The 19,147-nt window shown below is 42.2% G+C and overlaps 1 protein-coding gene across 1 annotated transcript; it reads left to right on the top strand.

The window, feature by feature from the left end:
• Positions 1–441: 441 nt before the first annotated feature.
• On the top strand, positions 442–10,241 carry LOC149077076 (uncharacterized). Its single transcript, XM_089242654.1, has 4 exons — positions 442–571; positions 1,274–1,461; positions 3,051–3,268; positions 9,809–10,241. Exons 1-4 carry the CDS (start codon positions 472–474, stop codon positions 10,041–10,043), a joined length of 741 nt encoding a protein of 246 aa, XP_089098780.1. The 5' UTR covers positions 442–471; the 3' UTR covers positions 10,044–10,241.
• Positions 10,242–19,147: the final 8,906 nt, after the last annotated feature.

Raw genomic sequence — 19,147 nt, 5'->3', positions numbered from 1 at the left:
ATGGTTTCACTGCCCGTGGTCTATACGAACTATGCCACCCTTATCTCATTCTACTAGTATATATAATTGACCAATCATTTCTCAAATTTTCCGACCTGGGCTATCGCCCGCTAAGCAGCCCCCCACCCCATTCCTTGAAAGTACGTTTCTGGATATAGCTACAAACGAGATCACAGCTACTTTTACTCATGGGACGTTAAGATGAAGCTGCGATGGAGAGTGTTGATTCATCAGTCAGATCAATAAGTATTTATTGATGAACCACGTCAAGTACAGACCGAATTGATTTCGGGCACTTCATCATCGGTCATCATGCAGCATGTTTTGAAATGGGGGGGGGGGGTTAATTTAGACTCTCTGCTGGTTTGGTGGTCACGTGTATTAAAAATCATCAATCCTTATGCATTTAAAAGAAATGTGTATTATCTTTTCAAGGAAATCTCGTGCGTGGATTCGCCAAGTTGTAGAGGGATGCATAAACAACAGCCGCTCAACTCGAATCCTTCCGGTGAACCTTGCCAAATTCCGTTCAGGTCATCGCAGAGCGTTCGTTCATCGTACACAGAAACGGGTAAACACATTAAAATACGTTTTTTTTTTTACTCTTCAATTTATTTCTGAATGTAATCGAGCACCAAAAACTTCTCTTTTTTTTTTTTATGTACCCAGAGTAGAGCGTATTGTATCTGCCAGTTTTCAGTTGACGACACTACTCGGAATTCTGATACGCAGGGCCGTACTCCACGGATGGCAAACTTTTTGATTTCAAAATTACTATAATAATTTTTAACCTCATTAAAGTTGGCACGGGGCCTAAAATATTTGGTTGCACAGGGACGTACGAGGCCAAAATTGTGGGAATATCCCTTAAGATACGGGTTATATGGTCACGTTATATCAACAAGCTTCTGACCCGCTCAGCAGAAATACTGCATATCTGACCCGCATACTGAAAAAAGGTTGTGCACGCCTGGTTTCAAAACCTGAAACGTTGATGTTAGGGGTCATTCAATTATTATATCAGCAACGAGGGGGGGGGTTTCGGATTTGCTGACTTTTGATGACAAGGGGGGGGGGGGGTTTGAAGTTTGCTTACGTCATCAACTACCCCTTTTTGAAGATATGAAATATTCTAAGCTGCTGACGAAATTTTGCTGACGGGGGGGGGGGTCAAAAATGGCTGAAAATCTTCTTACGTAATACTTGAATGACCCCGTACTCGCTGGTGATTTAGTTGATTTTTTTTCCCGATCCTCCCCCTTTTGTCATGTAGATGATATCGACATTGACCGCCAGGCCATGAAGGAGGTTCATGTTCATTTCAAGCATTTCAAGTTCGAGCTGATGCGATTGGTCGCGAACGAGACCGAGGTCATGAGACGGTACGCCAACAGCGAACTTATGAGCATCGTCGGCGATTGCATCAATTTGATTCTGAACTTGATGAATGCCATCATCGTGGTGAGTACACATGCGTATGTAATTGTACAGACAACTTCAAGTAGAGGGCCTCCCTCCTACATCCTAGTGTCAGAAATTCTCCTCCCTCTATGGTAAAAAATAGCCGCCGCACTCTCCCCACGCAGAGCGGATTTATGGTTTTGCCACCAGTTGGCTACACGGATTTTGCCACCCTTTTTCCCATTATAGTCTGTTCTGTACAATTGGTCTCCTTGTACTATAACCTACTTGGTCCCAACCCCTAAAAATACGCCTGTGTCTCTAAGTTATTCTTTTGGTTCGCGTAAGCATGCGAGTACGTTTTGGTCACTCCTGCGCTCACACTCTCTACGTCATTCGTTTGGTCATTAATATGCTTGCACACTGTTTTGAGCACTCTACATGCTTTCACACACTCTGGGTCATTCTTTTGGTCATTCACCAATCTGGTCCTTCATTGTCCGGGTCACTATTTTTGGCTCTTTACATGCTGCCACGCTGTTTAAGCCACTCCTATGCACACACACTCTCTAGGTAACTCTTTCAGTCATTTACATGCTTGCATACGCTCTAGTTCACTCTTTTGGTCACAAACTGACCTAATTCCTTCACTTTCTAGATCACTCTTTTGGTCATTCACATGCTTTCCTATTCACCACGTCACTCTTTTGGTCACTCCCATTTGGTCCACCCACGGTATATTTGAAGATACTTTAAGTTAGGGGGTGCTGTTCTACATCACTTCAGTGACCGTTCACTGATAATTCTCACTTCAGCTAAGTGGTCGGTGGCACATTTCCAGAACACTTTAGTGACCTGCGACATATTTTCGAACCAATGAAGTGGCCCGCACCCTCCTAAAGGTTGAGCACCATCAATGGGGGAAAAGTCGGTAAGAAATCGGGTATGAAGCAACAATCATCTTAGGTGCTTTCATTGAGTACTACGGTGCTCGCTAGCAACCGGTTGAACATTCATTCTCAATCATCCTGCATCTTCCCACTGTCACACACACACACGCAAACAATTACGTGGAGCATACATGCTCAACCCATGGCCCACGGGCCAAGTGTTGCCTTCGGAGTCATCTGATGTAGCCCGAGACCTCAAACCTAATTCTGCAAAAATGAATAAAATGACACATTAACTTGAGTGACCCGCATCGGAGTTTCCCATCACTTAACTGGCCTGTGGCACAGTTCCAGAGAACTTGAGCTGCCCGCGGTGCATTTATTTCCACATTACTTGAGTAACCAACGGCGCAGATCACGAGGATTTAGACAACCCGTGGCACGTTGCAAGATAGTTTAAGAGACCCGCAGATACAGGAGGGATACGTATCCCGCAGATACGTTTATTTTTACTGATACTTGAGTGACCCGCGGCACACATGAAGAAAACTCAACTCTCCACGAAACATTTACAGATCACTAAAGTGACCAGCGGCACAATTTCAGGAAACTTAAGTGGCCTGCGGCACATTTACAGATTATCCAAGTAGTCCGCGGTACATTCCCAGATTACTTCAGCTATCCGCGGCACTTTAGTGCTATCATATAGTGCTTTTACATATCGCTTCACAAATGTGTGTGTTCGAATATATCCATTAGGATCTGAAGGAGGTACCAGTTGAAAATTTCCAGTGGCCCAAAAGTCTTGGAGATTACGCTCGTCACGAGTCTCTGTCGTTGGTCAACGAGATGAAGGACGTCGAGAAAATGTGCATTAACCTAGAGGAAAAGATTCTGGAGAGTATAAAAAAGACCTCCGAGGTAATCAGGAACAAAACTCAGACGATCTTCTCCGAGAAACTCGTGGAAACGAAAAGGTACGTTTAGCGTATGTTGTGATTTTAAGCGTTTCCTCTATCGCAGTGGAGGTTCTTAACCTTTTTTCAGCCGCGACCCAAAATCAACAACATCAACTTTGGGACCCATGTGGGGCTGTTCGAAATTAGTGAAACCAGTGATACTAGTGACGCAATAAATATATTCATATCAGGACTATAAGTGAATTTGTACGAGTCATCTAGGTAGCTCCCGCGAATCCACTTTAGGTCGTGACGCATAGCTGAAAAATTACATCCGGAAAATTCACCGACCGACCAACGATTCAACGAATGGAAAATTCATCGCTGGGAAAGCTCACCGACAAACAATTCACAGGCAACAGTTCGCCATGAGTGAATGAATGATCGAGTGACCAAGTGAACGAGTGAGTGAATGAATGATCGAATATACAAGTGAACGAAACGAATGAATGAACGAACGAGCGATTGAGTCTCTAGGTCACTCAGCTACTTACTTTGTCATTCACTTACTAGATCACTCATTCTATCATCACTAGGTTGTTCACTCTGTTACACACTCAATCACCTGGTCGCACACTCTGTCGCTCGCTCAGTCACTAACTAGGCCGCTCACTCCCAGTCTTTTGCTCACTAACTAGGTCGTTCACTCTGTTACTCTCTAACTCAGTGATTCCCAAACTTTTTAAGTCTCTAAGCACTTTTCAGAAGAAATTTTTATCACGGAGCACTAATTTCGACAACACTACACACGACTGACACACAACACAACGCCACTTAAGACTATAACATTTCATATACGTTAGTGCCGTGCATATGTTATATTGCGGTAAATGTGATGAGTCTGGTGCTTATGCATAATCACCGTTATATCGGAGAATATGCATAATAACCGATGTAAATCCGGCGATTATGCATAATCATCGATTTATCACATTTACCGTAACATATACAAGGTGTTCCTCGAAAAGCGTCGGAAAGTGAAAAAATTCTGTGGTCCGTTGACGCACAGAAATAACGCTTTGAAATATACTAAAGATGTAAGGCGGGATGTATCTGGTCTCATTGGTCTGTTCAATAGTTGAATTTCCACATGGAAAATTGCTAGTTGTGATATTTTTTTAATAATTATTGAGGGAAATATAAAACTAAAAAGGTTTTTACACGGTTCTTAATCAAAAGATGCAAAATAGTTAAATTTGCAACATAGAGAAAGAAATTTATGACGAAACATTTGAAGAAAATTTTATTCACATACCGACGATTGAAATTTTAGATTTGTACCACTTTTCACGTGTTAAGTCACGTGTTACCAGCTATGAAAAAGCTCAAAACTTACCCTCGGTACTTTTCATTATTTTCAAATGAAAAGCGGCAAAAAATGAAGTTCCAACTGTTGACATTTCGCCAAAAATTTCAGTTGGGAAGAAAAACAAAAAAAAAAAAAATTTTTACTAATTTGTATTGCAATTTATACTTGTAAAATTTATTTCATTTTCGTATTTCAAATATCATTAAGGATGAAACTATCACAATTGAATTTTAGCTGGCGATTTGTTGTATTTAACTTAAACTCTCAACTGGAAGTAAAACATCTCGTTAATGTGCGAGGACCTTTCTGAAAGGTTTTGGCTACTCAGACAGAAACAGGATAAGAACTATTGAGCTGATACACATTCATATGCATCTAAAGAACACTGATAACCTTCATGTGTAAGCTCTTCTTTTTCAATGCATTTTTTTCTTTTTTGCTTTGAGAAAAAAATTGCCATTAATGTTTAAAACATTGTTCTAATTTTTGTGAGGTTTCTCGTAAAAGAAAATAGTTTTTGTTCAAATGCCGTTACAAGTAACAGAGCCCCACGGTAACCAATGAGTAGCGGCTACAGCGGAGCAATCTTCGTTTCACTATTGCTCCCAAGATTCAAGGGCTTGGATAGCCGCTTTCATTTTTGTTGACATTTTCGTTCTGCTCGTAAGGGCTTGGACAGCTGCTTCCGTCCAGGTTTGCACCTTCGTTCTGGTTTGAAGGGCTTGGACAGCCGCTTTCATTCTTGTTCGCACCTTCGTTCTCTGTTTGAAGGGCTTGGACAGCCGCTTTCATTCTTGTTCGCACCTTCGTTCTCTGTTTGAAGGGCTTGGACAGCCGCTTTCATTCTTGTTCGCACCTTCGTTCTCTGTTTGAAGGGCTTGGACAGCCGCTTTCATTCTTGTTCGCACCTTCGTTCTCTGTTTGAAGGGCTTGGACAGCCGCTTTCATTCTTGTTCGCACCTTCGTTCTCTGTTTGAAGGGCTTGGACAGCCGCTTTCATTCTTGTTCGCACCTTCGTTCTCTGTTTGAAGGGCTTGGACAGCCGCTTTCATTCTTGTCTGCACTTTCGTTCTGCTTGGAAGGGCTAGGACAGCCGCTTCCGTCCAGGTTTGAAGGGCTTGGACAGCCGCTTTTATTCTTGTTTACACCTTCGTTCGGGTTTGAAGGGCTTGGACAGCCGCTTCCGTCCAGGTTTGAAGGGCTTGGACAGCCGCTTTTATTCTTGTTTACACCTTCGTTCGGGTTTGAAGGGCTTGGACAGCCGCTTTTATTCTTGTTTACACCTTCGTTCGGGTTTGAAGGGCTTCGACAGCCGCTTTCTTTACTGTGCGCTTACTTGCACAGTAGCTTACGCTCGTATGCGTAGCAACTACTTTCGTTCTTGTTTGCAGGGCAGGAGCGCCACTTTCGTTCTAGTTTGTGGCAGGCATTGCCCAACTCTCAGAAGCGATGGGCTTGAGTTCAGTACGCACTTTGTTATCGCAAGTCTGACACCAACATCGAGTCGTTAAACGCTATCTCATGAACTCTTTTACACTCCTCTCTGCCGACGCTCCGCCCCATAACTACTTTCGAAGTTCGTATCATCATCTATTCGAATTCTCTGACTCTCCTCCACCACCCCCCTTTTTAGTTGCCGAGACGGACTTCAGATCGATCTTTATTTTGATATGGATTCTGGTCCTTCACTTACGTGAAACTTAGTTCCCATATCTCGTTTTTATGGGCATCCTTTGCTTTACGACAGTGATTCCCAACATGGGCGTTAAATGTTCCAGGGGAGGGGGGTTAGAAGCTACGAGTATAACATAGGATCCTATGGGTTGGATTGCGTTGACGGGCGATGGGAGAAAAATTTTGAAGAAGGGGGATATGTGGGAAAAAAAGGTTTGGAAACTGCTTTACGCGGTTTTTCATGACCCGATAATTTTCCATACCAATTAATCGCGTAAAAAAATCTTCCGATAGAGTGGTTTCCGTGGTCTTCTCTGATACGTACATTTCGCGATAGAGTGTAGTTCCCGTGGTCCTTCTGAAATGATCATGTGCTAGATAGAGTGGGGTTCACGTGGTCCTTCCGTTATATACATCTTACGATAGATACAGTATGGTTCCCGTGGACCTTCTGCTATAAGAATCTTCCTATAGTTAAAGTGAGGTTCTCGTGGTCTTTCTGGTACGTACATCTCGGGATAGAGTATGGTTCTCGTGGTCCTTCCGTTATGTACATCTCAGTATAGATAGACTACGGTTCCCTGGACCTTCTGCTATGAGTATCTCACGATGGATAGAGCGAGGGGTTCTCGTGGTCGTATGGTTCCGTGGACCTTCTGCTATAAACATTTCTTCATAGTTAAAGTGAGGTTCTCGTGGTCCTTCTGGTACGTACATCTCGGGATACATAGAGTATGGTTCCCGTGGACCTTGGGAACACTGCAATGATCATGTGCTAGATTGAGTGGGGTTCCCGTGGTCCTTCCGTTGTGTACATCTCGGAATATAGAGTATGGTTCCCGTGGACCTTCTGCTATAAACATCTATCCATAAAGTGTGGTTCTCGTGGGCCTTTTGATATATGAATCTCGGTATAGATAGAGTGAGAATCTCGTGTTCTTTCTGAAAGGAATATCCGGGATAGATAGAGTATCGTTTCTTGGTTCTTCTGATATATACATCTCGGGATAGAGTATTGTTCCCGTGGACCTTGGGAGCACTGCAATGGTTACATGTGCTACATAAAGTGGGGTTTTCGTGGTCCTTCCGTAATGTACATCTCACGATAGATGGAGTATGGTTCCCGTGGACCTTCTGCTATAAGCATCTTACCCCCATAGTCAAAGTGAGGTTCTCGTGGTCCTTCTGATATGTACATCTCAGGATAGGTAAAGGATATTACCTACCACACTTTGTGGATAGATGTTTATAGCAAAGGTCCACGGGAACCATACTCTATATCCCGAGATGTACACAACGGAAGGACCACGGGAACCCCACTCTATCTAGCACATGATCATTGCAGTGCTCCCAAGGTCCACGGGAACCATACTCTATCTATCCCGAGATGTGTATATATATATATATATATATACATCGTGAGCGAGTCAGTAAATGATATAGGAGTTATATAGTGAGTGTATCACTATATAGTTATAGAGTGGTTAGCGTTATATATACAGTGGTTAGCGTATATATATTAGAGGCCCTACATCAAGGCAGGCACCTCTGAACTTCTGGACAAGTACTTGCTTGCGGCAGCAGGACGATTCTCCTCTGTGTACGTGGTAGGCCGGCTAGAAACCCCGAACATTCACTGCATTATGTACATATGATGTATACAGACAGATCGCCTAGAGAGAGAGACCATCTTGAGATGGTTTGCGCACTTCCCATATGAAAGTGGATCTCAAACTTTGTAACTCGTGACTCCCTTGCCCTAGTCAAGTTTCATCCGTGGCTTCCTAGAGTATTCTAAAGCTAGGAATACACTCGCGTCCAGCCTGGCTCAATAGGTTCCGAGGTTGATAATCGGCGAGTAGTGTGGCAACTCCACCATTGGCAATGATTGTTAAATGTTGGAGGTTGGAAGGTTCCTGATCTTCCAACAAGTCTGGCCACACATTGGTCGAAGAGCGCCAACAGTCAGAAGACACGTTGGAGTATTGGAGTGTTCTGGAAGCAAATATTCGCGAAGTAACATTGGGCCAGGTCCAGCCTGGCCGGCAGCGTGTAGCCAGCCTATGCCACCAGTGTTCCCCCCTCCCCCCACGATATTCTTTATCATTCGAGATATCACAACTTTGATCTTGAGAATGAAGCCGTAAATGACTTGTTACAGGATGTCCTCTCTTAAACATGCGTCATTAGATCATGTTTGTTTTCATATTGTGTATCATTTCTGCACACCTCAAATGGTGGTATTTCTGTGCGTACGTCGTGGTGAGCTGCAATATTGATGTGTGCCTGTTCGTTGTTGGTTCTTTCCTAAGCTGAAACTATACTCATGCCCAGCCTGGTCCAATATTCATTCGCAAGTATTTGCTTCTAATGTTTGCCTCTCCTTTTGCAATGAAGCACCATTGGCACAGATTGGCTACATACTGGCCCAGATAATGTTCGTTAGTGAATATTTGCTTCCAGTAATTATTCCATTCCAATATTCCATTTGCTTCCATTCTAATACGCCTACAGTGTGTTGTGACTATTGGCATTCTTCGACCAATGTGTGGCCAGATGGGTTGGAAGAGAAGGGAAAAAGGCGGTTTCTTCGTAATACCTTCCAGCCTCCAACATTTGACGATCATTGTCAATGGTGGAACAAGCTATTTAAATTACTTAAGTGGCTCGTGGTGCACTTACTTTACTTTCTTACGCAACACAGTTACAAATCACTTAAGTGACCTGGGGGACATCCCCAGATCACTTGAGTGGCCAGTGGCACATTTGCAGATCACTTAGGTAACCTGAGGCGCTGTTCCAGATCACTTAAATGTCCGTGGAACATTTACAGATCACTTATGCGGCCAGCGACACTTTTCAAACCAATGAAGTGGTTCGCACTCTTCAAAAGATTGAGCACCCTTGGCTTGAGACAGTGTTTCTCAAAATGTGTGCCGTGGCTTATTTAAACCTATTTACGGGAAAATACCGGACAAACTATTCTGGGATGCCGCAGATGAACCATTAATTGGGCAAGAGAGCTGCGGTGACAAAAGTTTGAGGGCCACTGGATTAAGGGATGCCTTAAGACATAGCGAATGAGTAAAATTACGAACGCGGTCTTTTTTAGATGTTTGAAAGTACCCGGCCGCTGTGGTGGTCGAGTGGTCATAATGACGGACTCGCGTCGCGGGGACCCGGGTTCGAGCCCCACCGTCACCTCAGTGGTGGTCGACTGAAGTTGGTTTTCTGTGGTTTCCAACTTCAAGGCGCAAATGCGAGTCGATCTCCCCGTTAAAAAGTCTCGCCACAGAGAGCAACAGTCCTACAAACCGTACAGATATTCAGTCATTACACTTCACTTCTGAGATATAGATGGCAGCACTGAAAAATCCTACACAACACTAGACACGCACTCAAACTGTTAGGCACACACACTTACACTTCCGGCACAACTCACTAGGTAGTAAATTGCCTATGGCGATGGACCTGAGTTGTGCTCGGTTTGAAAAAAAAAAGTACTAACTCACGACTTTCTATACTTTTTCACCGGCATTCGGTTGAATGAATTCGTTTTCTTTGTGTTGCCGTAGGTCGTACGAGGATAAAATCAAGGGAATAACCAAGCACTACGACCAGGAGGCAGCCAAGCAACGGAAGCATTTCCAGCATATCATCCAGCAGCACGAGGCCGAGAAGGCGAAATTGTACGCCAGCCAGTCATTGCTGAAGGCCAAGGTCGACGAGTTGAATAGGAAAGTGTGGAGTTTGCCTCAGCAGATCGAGCATCTACTCACGGGACCGAAAGAAGACGCTGACAAGATGTGATGCACGCACACAACCAACGCGATCATTATTATCACGATAAGAAATCCAATTCTGTTGATCTCACGTGACTTCCGTTCTGTTCAGAATTTTGTACAAAAAAGAAAAAAAAACAATATTTTTTTTCCAAAATCAAAAGCGTCGATTTGAAACATGTAAATGTGTGTGAATAAATTGAATTTTATTTTTTTATTCTTCTTTAAAAAAGAAACATATTTTGTGACCTGTTTTGTATTTGTTTTGCTTCTAAGGAAAAACAAACACCGACGGAAGAAATGCCTCCCCTACTTGTATCTTTTATAAAAAAATCCAGGGCCCACCAGACGCGAGGCCAGGGACGTCTCAAAAATTTTAGTGCCCCTAACTCCGATTTTATATATATTACTTCCAAAGCCCGAAATTGGCCACTTCGCAAAATGGCTAATTTCATTGTAAATAGGCCCGGGCAATATCAGAATTCCTGGCTTCTCTTCAGTTAGTTCGTGAAGTGACCGGGGATCTCTGGCTCAAGTCCGAAAATAACAAAAGACATGATTTCGGATCATTGCCAATTTGGCGTATTTTGCGTGATAATTACGTCCACGTTAGCTATGGGAATCCGTATCGCAGTCACAATGCGAATTTAGTCTCTTTTTCTCTCGTCAGAAGAAGGTAATCCAAATAACCACGTATCACACGTTGGCAACGAAAAAAAAACTGGATTTTGTGCCAACCGAACAGTCTTACATCAACACATCGAACTTTGGCCAGGGATCTCCGGCCAAATCGCGAAGTGGCCAGCACCTTGACCGCACTTCGGGCTTTCGCAGTAACATAAACATTATTGCACTGGCATGTACGTTCCCAATTTTGTTATCCATAAATTTTCATACGATCAAGAGTGAGTTGAATGTGTGGGATTTATGGAGTGGCGGATTCCGAACCGTGACGCAAAAACTAATGTATAGTAAAGTGTTTCCATTTTAGGATCAGACAAATATAAAGGGAGTTGTAACGTTTTGAATTTTTGTGACGTGTCAGTTTTCTAACGGTCAATCACTCGCCAAACATCCAACCAAAGAAAAAATTCTCTCCTTGAGCGGGTTGCTGAATTGAAAATGAACTGAAATATTTAATCCCGTTAGAAGCCAAGTTCAGTTATTTTCTTTCACGATTGGTGTGTTTACCATGTTCTCGTAGAGTGATGTTAACCTTGTTATTACGTGTTACCTTCGCCCCACTATATTAGCAAGTTTATCACCAGATATATAGAGCGTTAGCCAAACAAGATCTTATTGGAGAAAAAAATTGTTTCCTCAAAATACACACTTTTTTTGCGAAGATGTGGTAATTCGTTGTCCCCTCCACTATTAAGTGAAATTTTATGAAAGGAAAAGACAAAGAGATAAAAACTGGTTTGCACAGCTTTAGCTTTCTTGAATACGCTCAGTGTTGAAGCATTGCTATGAGCTTAAAAATACCAAGTTATACGTTTGGTGCACGATCAGTGAATTTGGCAGGGTTTGAAAATGACGCCATCAATTTTTTATGCGTTATAACTCCAAAATGTTTGTCAAATCAAAAAAACTGTGAAAATACTTTTCCATATTAGTTTTTCACAAGGAATATTGTAATTTAGTAATTATTGGGTGGTCGTCGATAGTATCCACCCTATATATGTCTCTGTGATCAGTTTACGTTCTTAATGTATTTTTCGAGCATCAATAATGCAACAGCATCTTGAATGTTTTAATAAAGTGCCATAAAATGTCATAATAAAGTGGCCACCCAGTGTTGACCATGTTATGACCAAACGATACGTGAGCCAAGAGGGTGATCGGCATAGTCGTTGAAATTTTTCGAGACATTCAAAACACGCCAAAATCAAGCAAAACCATTTATTTGCAAATGATCAAATTAATTGAAATCGTATATAAATGATTATGTTTAAAAATAATAACAATTAGAGTTATTTTTTTCACCTAATACAGTTTTTCTAATCGATGAAATAATCGTAGAATTTACAGAATCTTCCGATATGATTCGAGTCTCATAGAGAGTATGAACACTATTGTGTATTTCTCTATTAAAAAAAACCACATCAAGTCATAGATGAGAAGACTTCGCCTGAAGAACGTCGTGTTCATCTGGACACACAACGTATATCGGCATCACGTCATTCTCGACGCCCTGAAATTAGATACGAAAGATGCAGATCATATGTACAGAGTGATCATAAAATAATTTTGCCGATATCTCAGCCCCTAACGGCCGCAAAAAAATCAACTAAAACTGTTTAAATTCGAGATATAGATGTTTCTCAGAGTACGCGCTCTAGAATGAGATAATAACGAAAACCTATCTCTCGTGGGTATACGGTTACTGTAAGTTTTGAAAAATTACGAAAAATTCAAACATCAACATTCACTTTCTTGCATTGCATAAAATGGCAGTTTTTTACTGCGCCAGTCGGCTCAGTAAAAACCATTAATGGCGTTGAAACGGTATCAACTGTAAATGCCGGCAAAAGACGCAGACAAAGGAAGAAGCTCCACCAAGGGGTTGGTGCGCTGACCGTTCTTTCGGGCATGTCGGTCCACTGAGCTATAAGGAAAGTTTATTAAAGACAGTTAACACTGAGCTATAAGTTTACTTATAGCTTTCGAATGAATCCGAGCCAGACATCTTCAGTTACGAATAGAGCGTAGGGCAGGTGGATCCAGGTTTATTTATCGGAGAAGTGACTTGTGTAGGTGCATCGGATCAACCCATATTTTAGAATGGAAAATACAAATTTATTCCCTATATTATTTTTCACTCTTGGGAGGGGTGATCACCCCCATCGCCCTCCCCCGGATCCGCGCTTGCACGACGTAAACCTGATTCGTAGGGGCTTCCGGAAATGGGTCGCACAAATCCACTTACAGACAGGGATTCTTGAATTGTAAGTCCAGACCTAAACTTGATTCGCAAGAGCTTCCGAGATGGATCGCTCGAATCCACTTACAGCCGAGGGTTTTGAGCTATTGATCCCGCACCTTCTGATTTTTATGGGTACTTACCTTCGTAGATAAAGTTTGTAAGATCTTTGATATACTCAGTTGAGTGCCATCCGATAGACACTTCTTTTTGATGTTCTGGAAGTTGTGGTTTGCCATCAGAACGCTGAACATGAGTTTCCCGCAGTGCCTGGTCAAAAAACAATTTTAAAATAGACAATTTCAACCTTCATTTAAATTTCGTGAAGAGTAAAAAATATGTTCAAAAGTTGCGTTTTCCACAAGAACTGGGAGTAAAATCATGAAAAATCAAGAAATACACGTGCAGCCAAAAATAATTTACTCTTTCTCAAAATATCTTCCCTCGTTTAATATGCAATCGTAGATGGGTCCATTTATCCCAAGGGTGTTCAACCTCTCGGAAAGTGCAGGCCACTTCATTGGTATGAAAACGTGTAGCGGGCCACTTCAGTGATATGGAACAGCACCGTCGCCGATCACTAGTGGTATGAAAAATGCCGAATGATCTAGGAATGTGTCGCAGGACGCTCAAATGCTCTGGAACTGTGCCGCTGATAACTTGAGTGCTATGGAACTGCACTGTAGGTCACTTAGATGATCTTGTGATGTGCCGCTGGCTGTCCAAGTGATCAGGAAATGTTGCGGGTTCATTTAAGTGCTCTGGAACTGAGCTTCTTGTTATTTAAGTGATGCTTTCAGTGATGTCGAAAAGTGCCACGGTCACCGAAATGATCTGGGAATGTGCCACGGGGTGCTTAAGTGCTCTGGACCTGCGCCGCTGGTCACTTGATCTGGAACTATGCACTGCAGGTCGTTTAAATTATCTTGCAATGTGCCGAGGGCCACCTAAGTGATCTGGAAATGTGCCGCGTGTCATTTAAGTGCTCTGGAACTGCGCTGCTGGTTATTCAAGTGATGTGGAAATGTACCGTGAGTCACTTCAGTGATCTGGAAATGTGGTGCGAGCAGCTTGTGTTAAGTGGAATTCCGCTGGAGGGCACTTAAATGATCTGGAAACGTGCCGCTGGCACTAAGTGCTCTGGAACTGTGCCGCAGACGACTTAAGTGATCTGCTAATATATCAATTGGCTCATTTTTGCAAAATTAGGTTTGAGGTCACGGGCCACATGAAATAATTTCAAGACTCTGAAACCAGGTCAATGTTATATCAAATCCGTCCATCAAAAAAGAAGATCTTGTTTACGTGCCCTTCGATTTAGAACAGATTTCTGCCGATCAACTGTCTTCTCGACTTTCGAGGGAGGATGACATTTATAAGGAAAAGGATGGCATTTTCACGGAATGACAATCGTATATCAAGGAGCAAAGAAGGTCGTTGACTCGTCGTGACTCTCGTGTGTACGCGGCCGTGAAACATCGTATGTCAGTCATCTTAATACGCTATTTATGGGGGACGTCGTACGAAGAGTTGTTGTACATGAAATGAGGAAATATATATGATCAAATGAAACTTAACTCAATAAGATTTCTGTGGAATGGACGTGAAGAAGAGAGCGATTCTTTATCTAAAGTAAAAGTAGGTCAAGGAAAGAACTGGTGAAACTGTGCGTGGAAAATTCACTGACAATAATTCACCGAAAGGAAAATTCATCCCACCCAATTCACCGACATAACAATTCATCGCTAGGAAAATTCACGAACAAATTATTCATAATGACATAGTGGGTGAGTGAATCAGCCGGTGAGTGATCAAGTGAGTGATTGACCAAGTAAGTCAGTGAGTGGGCAAATGAGCAAATTCTTGAGCGAGCGAGTCACTCACATGGTAACTCACCCCACTTACTCAGCCACTCATACGGTTCATCCCTCACCTACTCATTTCGTCACTGACTCGCTCGATCGCTCACTTGCCCGTTCACTAGTTTCCCCCATACGGTCACTCAATCACTTAATCACTCAGTAATTCACTTAATTACTTACTCAGTTGGTAACTCACTTGATCTATTACTCAGTTGGTAACTCACTTGATCTATTACTCAGTTGGTAACTCACTTGATCTATTACTCAGTTGGTAACTCACTTGATCTATTACTCAGTTGGTAACTCACTTGATCTATTACTCAGTTGGTAACTCACTTGATCTATTACTCAGTTTGTAACTCACTTGATCTATTACTCAGTTGGTAACTCACTTGATCTATTACTCAGTTGGTAACTCACTTGATCTATTACTCAGTTGGTAACTCACTTAATCACCTACTCATTTCGTCACTGACTCGCTCGATCGCTCACTTACCCGTTCACTAGTTTCCCCATACGGTCACTCAATCACTTAATCACTCAGTTAGTAATTCACTTAATTACTTACTCAGTTGGTAACACACTTGATCTATTACTCAGTTGGTAACTCACTTGATCTATTACTCAGTTGATAACTCACTTAATCACTTACTCGGTTGGTAACACTCACCCACTCACTCGACCACTCATACGGTTACTTAAACAGTCGCTCGCTCGCTCACTAACTTTTCACTAGCTCGTTAACCAACTCATTCGGTCACTCGTTGATACATTCACTCACTTCCCCAATCACTCTGTCACTCACTCACTGACGACGAACTGCGGTCGGTGAATTTTCCCAGCGGTGAGTTTTCCTATCGGTGAATTGCGTGGCAGTGAATTGTTGTCGGTGAATTTTGCGTAAATCTGATCAAACGCTACGATTTGAGGTCTGAAAATGACTATAAAAATTATTTTTGAAGAATCATCACATGTTCAGAAAAACAATCATAATAGATAATTTTAAATGAAAAAATAATATATTTTTTAAATATTTAAGATGCAAATTCGTGAATAACAATAACCTAGTTAGTGGAGAACCATCCATGAGAAAATGAGCTGCGGTCGTTATCATGGGCGTCGACATCATTATAGACATGCATCGGTTGGGTCCGATCTTGGCTGTTAACATGGACATGAACTGCGCAGCTGTTTCTCGGACGGCCTTGTTTTGATGCCTTGAGATAAGAAGAAAAAAAAATTGTATGTGTGCAATGCAAAAGAAAAAATAATTTTATGTATGCAATATATAACAGAGAAAATTGTAGGTATACAATACAAAAGAAAAAAAATGGAAAAGAAAAATGAAATTTTTTTTTATATAAACATTGCAAAGGAAAAAATTGTATGTACAATGCAAAAGAAGAAAAAAAATATATATATATGTTGCTGCCAAATCCCGAAGTTGGCCTGTTGATTCGGCCAATGTCCGAATTTCGGGCTTTCACTGGCCTTTGGCCGGCCCCTACATTCTGATCCCCTATATGTATATTGCTATTAATTTATATGATCACCAAGATATCGATATTCAGGTTCCTTTGACCGTTAGGGTTGCCATAGTTAACCATAATAATTATGGTTAGCTATGGCTAATGGTAAATGGCCGTAATTGTCACCAAAAAAAAAAAACGTCAACGTGGTGATGACCCCAAAATCATAGGGATAATCATAGAAAAAAAATTGTATACATACAATACAAATGAAAAAAAACCAGGTCTCAACCTGGGTCATGTGCCCCCCCCCCTGCTGCCCTGGGATATTCTTTTATTTTAGAAGGGGCCACAGATGAAAATCAGATGAAGGGGGAAGCCATGACACGTGGTGAAGTGGGTCCACAAAGAGATCTGTGAAGAAATATAGGGCTTTCAATACGGTGGGAAAACTACTTTCAGAATCTAGCAGAGCTGTCCATAATGCCATTGGCCTACCATCTTTACCTATGGGGGGCCTCATTCAGTCATGGCCCGGGGCATGTTTGAGGAGATGATGACTATGATTTTCGAATGTAAGTATGTAAATTTGTTGCTTGTATGTAAAGCTGTTACTTCCAGCTAAGTATGGGACCGAAGAACATCAATTTGCCTGAGGAAACCCATGATATTGAAACAGAGATGCATGGATCATGCAGGGTTCCCCCCCCCCAAGAAGAAAGCTCACTGAAGCCCAGGGTAGGCGTGGATCCAGGGTGAAGTGTCGGGAGGGCCCATTTATTGCATAGGTTCGTTGAATCGTCCTGTATTTTACGCAGACTTATTTTTCCTATATAATTTGGCTCTTGTAAGGGATGATCACCCCTCTCCACCTTCTGGATCTGTGCCTGGCCCAAGGTTCAAGAGATTGGTCTTATTTATATCAGGATGGAGGGGGGGGGGGGGGGGGCACGAGAAGAAAATTTTTCAGTGCTGCCATCAGTGACCGATAGCTGCTTTATCCATGATGGAAATTAAATAAGCTTTCGTGTTATACCCTTGAAACTTATTGGTTGATGGAATGTTGAATAACCGAACGACATCAGGTATGGAGTCCAGAGTCCCAAAGCTATACCTTTGCGTCCTAGAAAGGGTTATTTTGAAAATGATTGGGCATCACAAAAATAAGCTTATATTGGGCCCCATGAGCCGGACCAACACCCCCCCCCCCATTATTTTTTGAGCCCTCCAAATACTGTTTTTCCAGTATCTTTACGCGTCTCTGATGGGCGTCAGCAAAACTAATCAAGTTAAGAAATTCCACGCCATTGAATAATTTGACTACTTTTTGGATCATTTCTACATTAGACAGCCTATAATCCATTAATGTTGCCATCATTTTTATTCGTGCCTACCTGGAACCTTCCTGAATGATGGCCAAGGCGGCTTTCTGGGGAGAGATGCCTTTGATGACGTAGAACATGCTTCTAATGACGGCGTTGTATGATCCGGCGAAGGTCTTGTTGCCGGATTTTTTAAGTAGAGCCGCTATAACCATTCTCAGTTTCTGCAAATCAGTGAGAGATAATGTTAATCATATGGGATAATGATTCGGCGTGAAAAAAAAATCTATATAGGGTGGTCATAAAATAACTTTATCGATATAGGAGCCAATAGCGGCCACAAAACTCAACTGATGCTATTGAAATTCGAGATATAGAACACCTATACAGTATCAGACTATGCGCTCGAGAATGAGATGAGAAACAAAAATCCGTCTCTCGCGGTTACGGTTACAGCAACAAATCTTCTGCAAATTCAAATGCAACATTCACTTTTATGCAGCAAAATACCATGTGAATGTCGTTAAAATGGTACATGTGTCACCATAAACGTCAATGCAGAACGCAGACGAACAAAGAGGCTCTTACTAAGGGATTGGTTGGTGCGCTAACCGCTCGGTCGGGCATGTCGGTCAGATCTACAAGAAGTCCCTCCCCCCCTCAAAACGAGTGGTTAGCGCACCAACACATTAGTGATCGTCTTGTTTCTTTCATTTTTACGAAATTTTGTTGCTGTTACCGTAACCCCTCGGGAAACGAGTTTTTTTCCCCCTCATCTCATTCTCGAGCACATTCTCTGAAACACCAATATCTCGAATTTCATTAGCATTAATTGAATTTTGTGGCTGTTAGGGGATCGTATATCGGCAAAGTTATTTTATGGCCCACTCTGTATATTCACATTCATCATAATCGCCCCCCCCCCTAAAACACATCCATATCTGAACGTATTCAACTGCTTCCTGGGTTTTTTATTTGACACTCCAGTGTGACATCGGAACTATGTCGATACTAATTACCTTATCCCTATATATTTTATGTAATGTGCAGAAGCATTTTGTGCCTTATCAGAAAGCAGGGTCGTAGAGTGTTGTCACACCTGCCCACAGAATTTTCGGGGCTCGTGAAATGGTATAGAAATAAATTGTGACTGCATATCGCTGCTTAACAAAGCCCTGAAAACTTGAAATCTTACCTTTTCTTTGGTCTCTGAGTTAGAGTCTTGCCGGCTACGCCTTTATTTTTCATCCCATACCATAAAACTAGGGAGATCGACCTTTCGGAGAGTGCGGGCCACTTTATTGGTTTTAAAATGTGTGTATAGTGCGCCACTTAAGTGCTCTGGAACTGCGCCGCAGTTGCACAACTTTCAGGAGAGTACGGGACACCTTATTAGTTTGAAAACGCATCGCGGGCCGCTTAAGTGCTCTGGAACTGTGCCGCATATCATTCAAGTTGTCTTTAAATGTACCGAGGGTCACTTAAGTAATCTCAGAATATGCCGCATGTCACTTAAGTGATCTGTGAATATACCGCGAGTCACTCAAGTGATGAGA

Source organism: Pholcus phalangioides, unplaced genomic scaffold (genome assembly GCF_987345545.1).
Source record: "Pholcus phalangioides strain wild (caught in Gottingen) unplaced genomic scaffold, Ppha-v1.0 ptg000015l_1, whole genome shotgun sequence".
In the NCBI taxonomy this organism is placed as follows: Eukaryota; Metazoa; Arthropoda; class Arachnida; order Araneae; family Pholcidae; genus Pholcus; species Pholcus phalangioides.
This window is presented reverse-complemented; position numbering and strand designations above follow the sequence as displayed.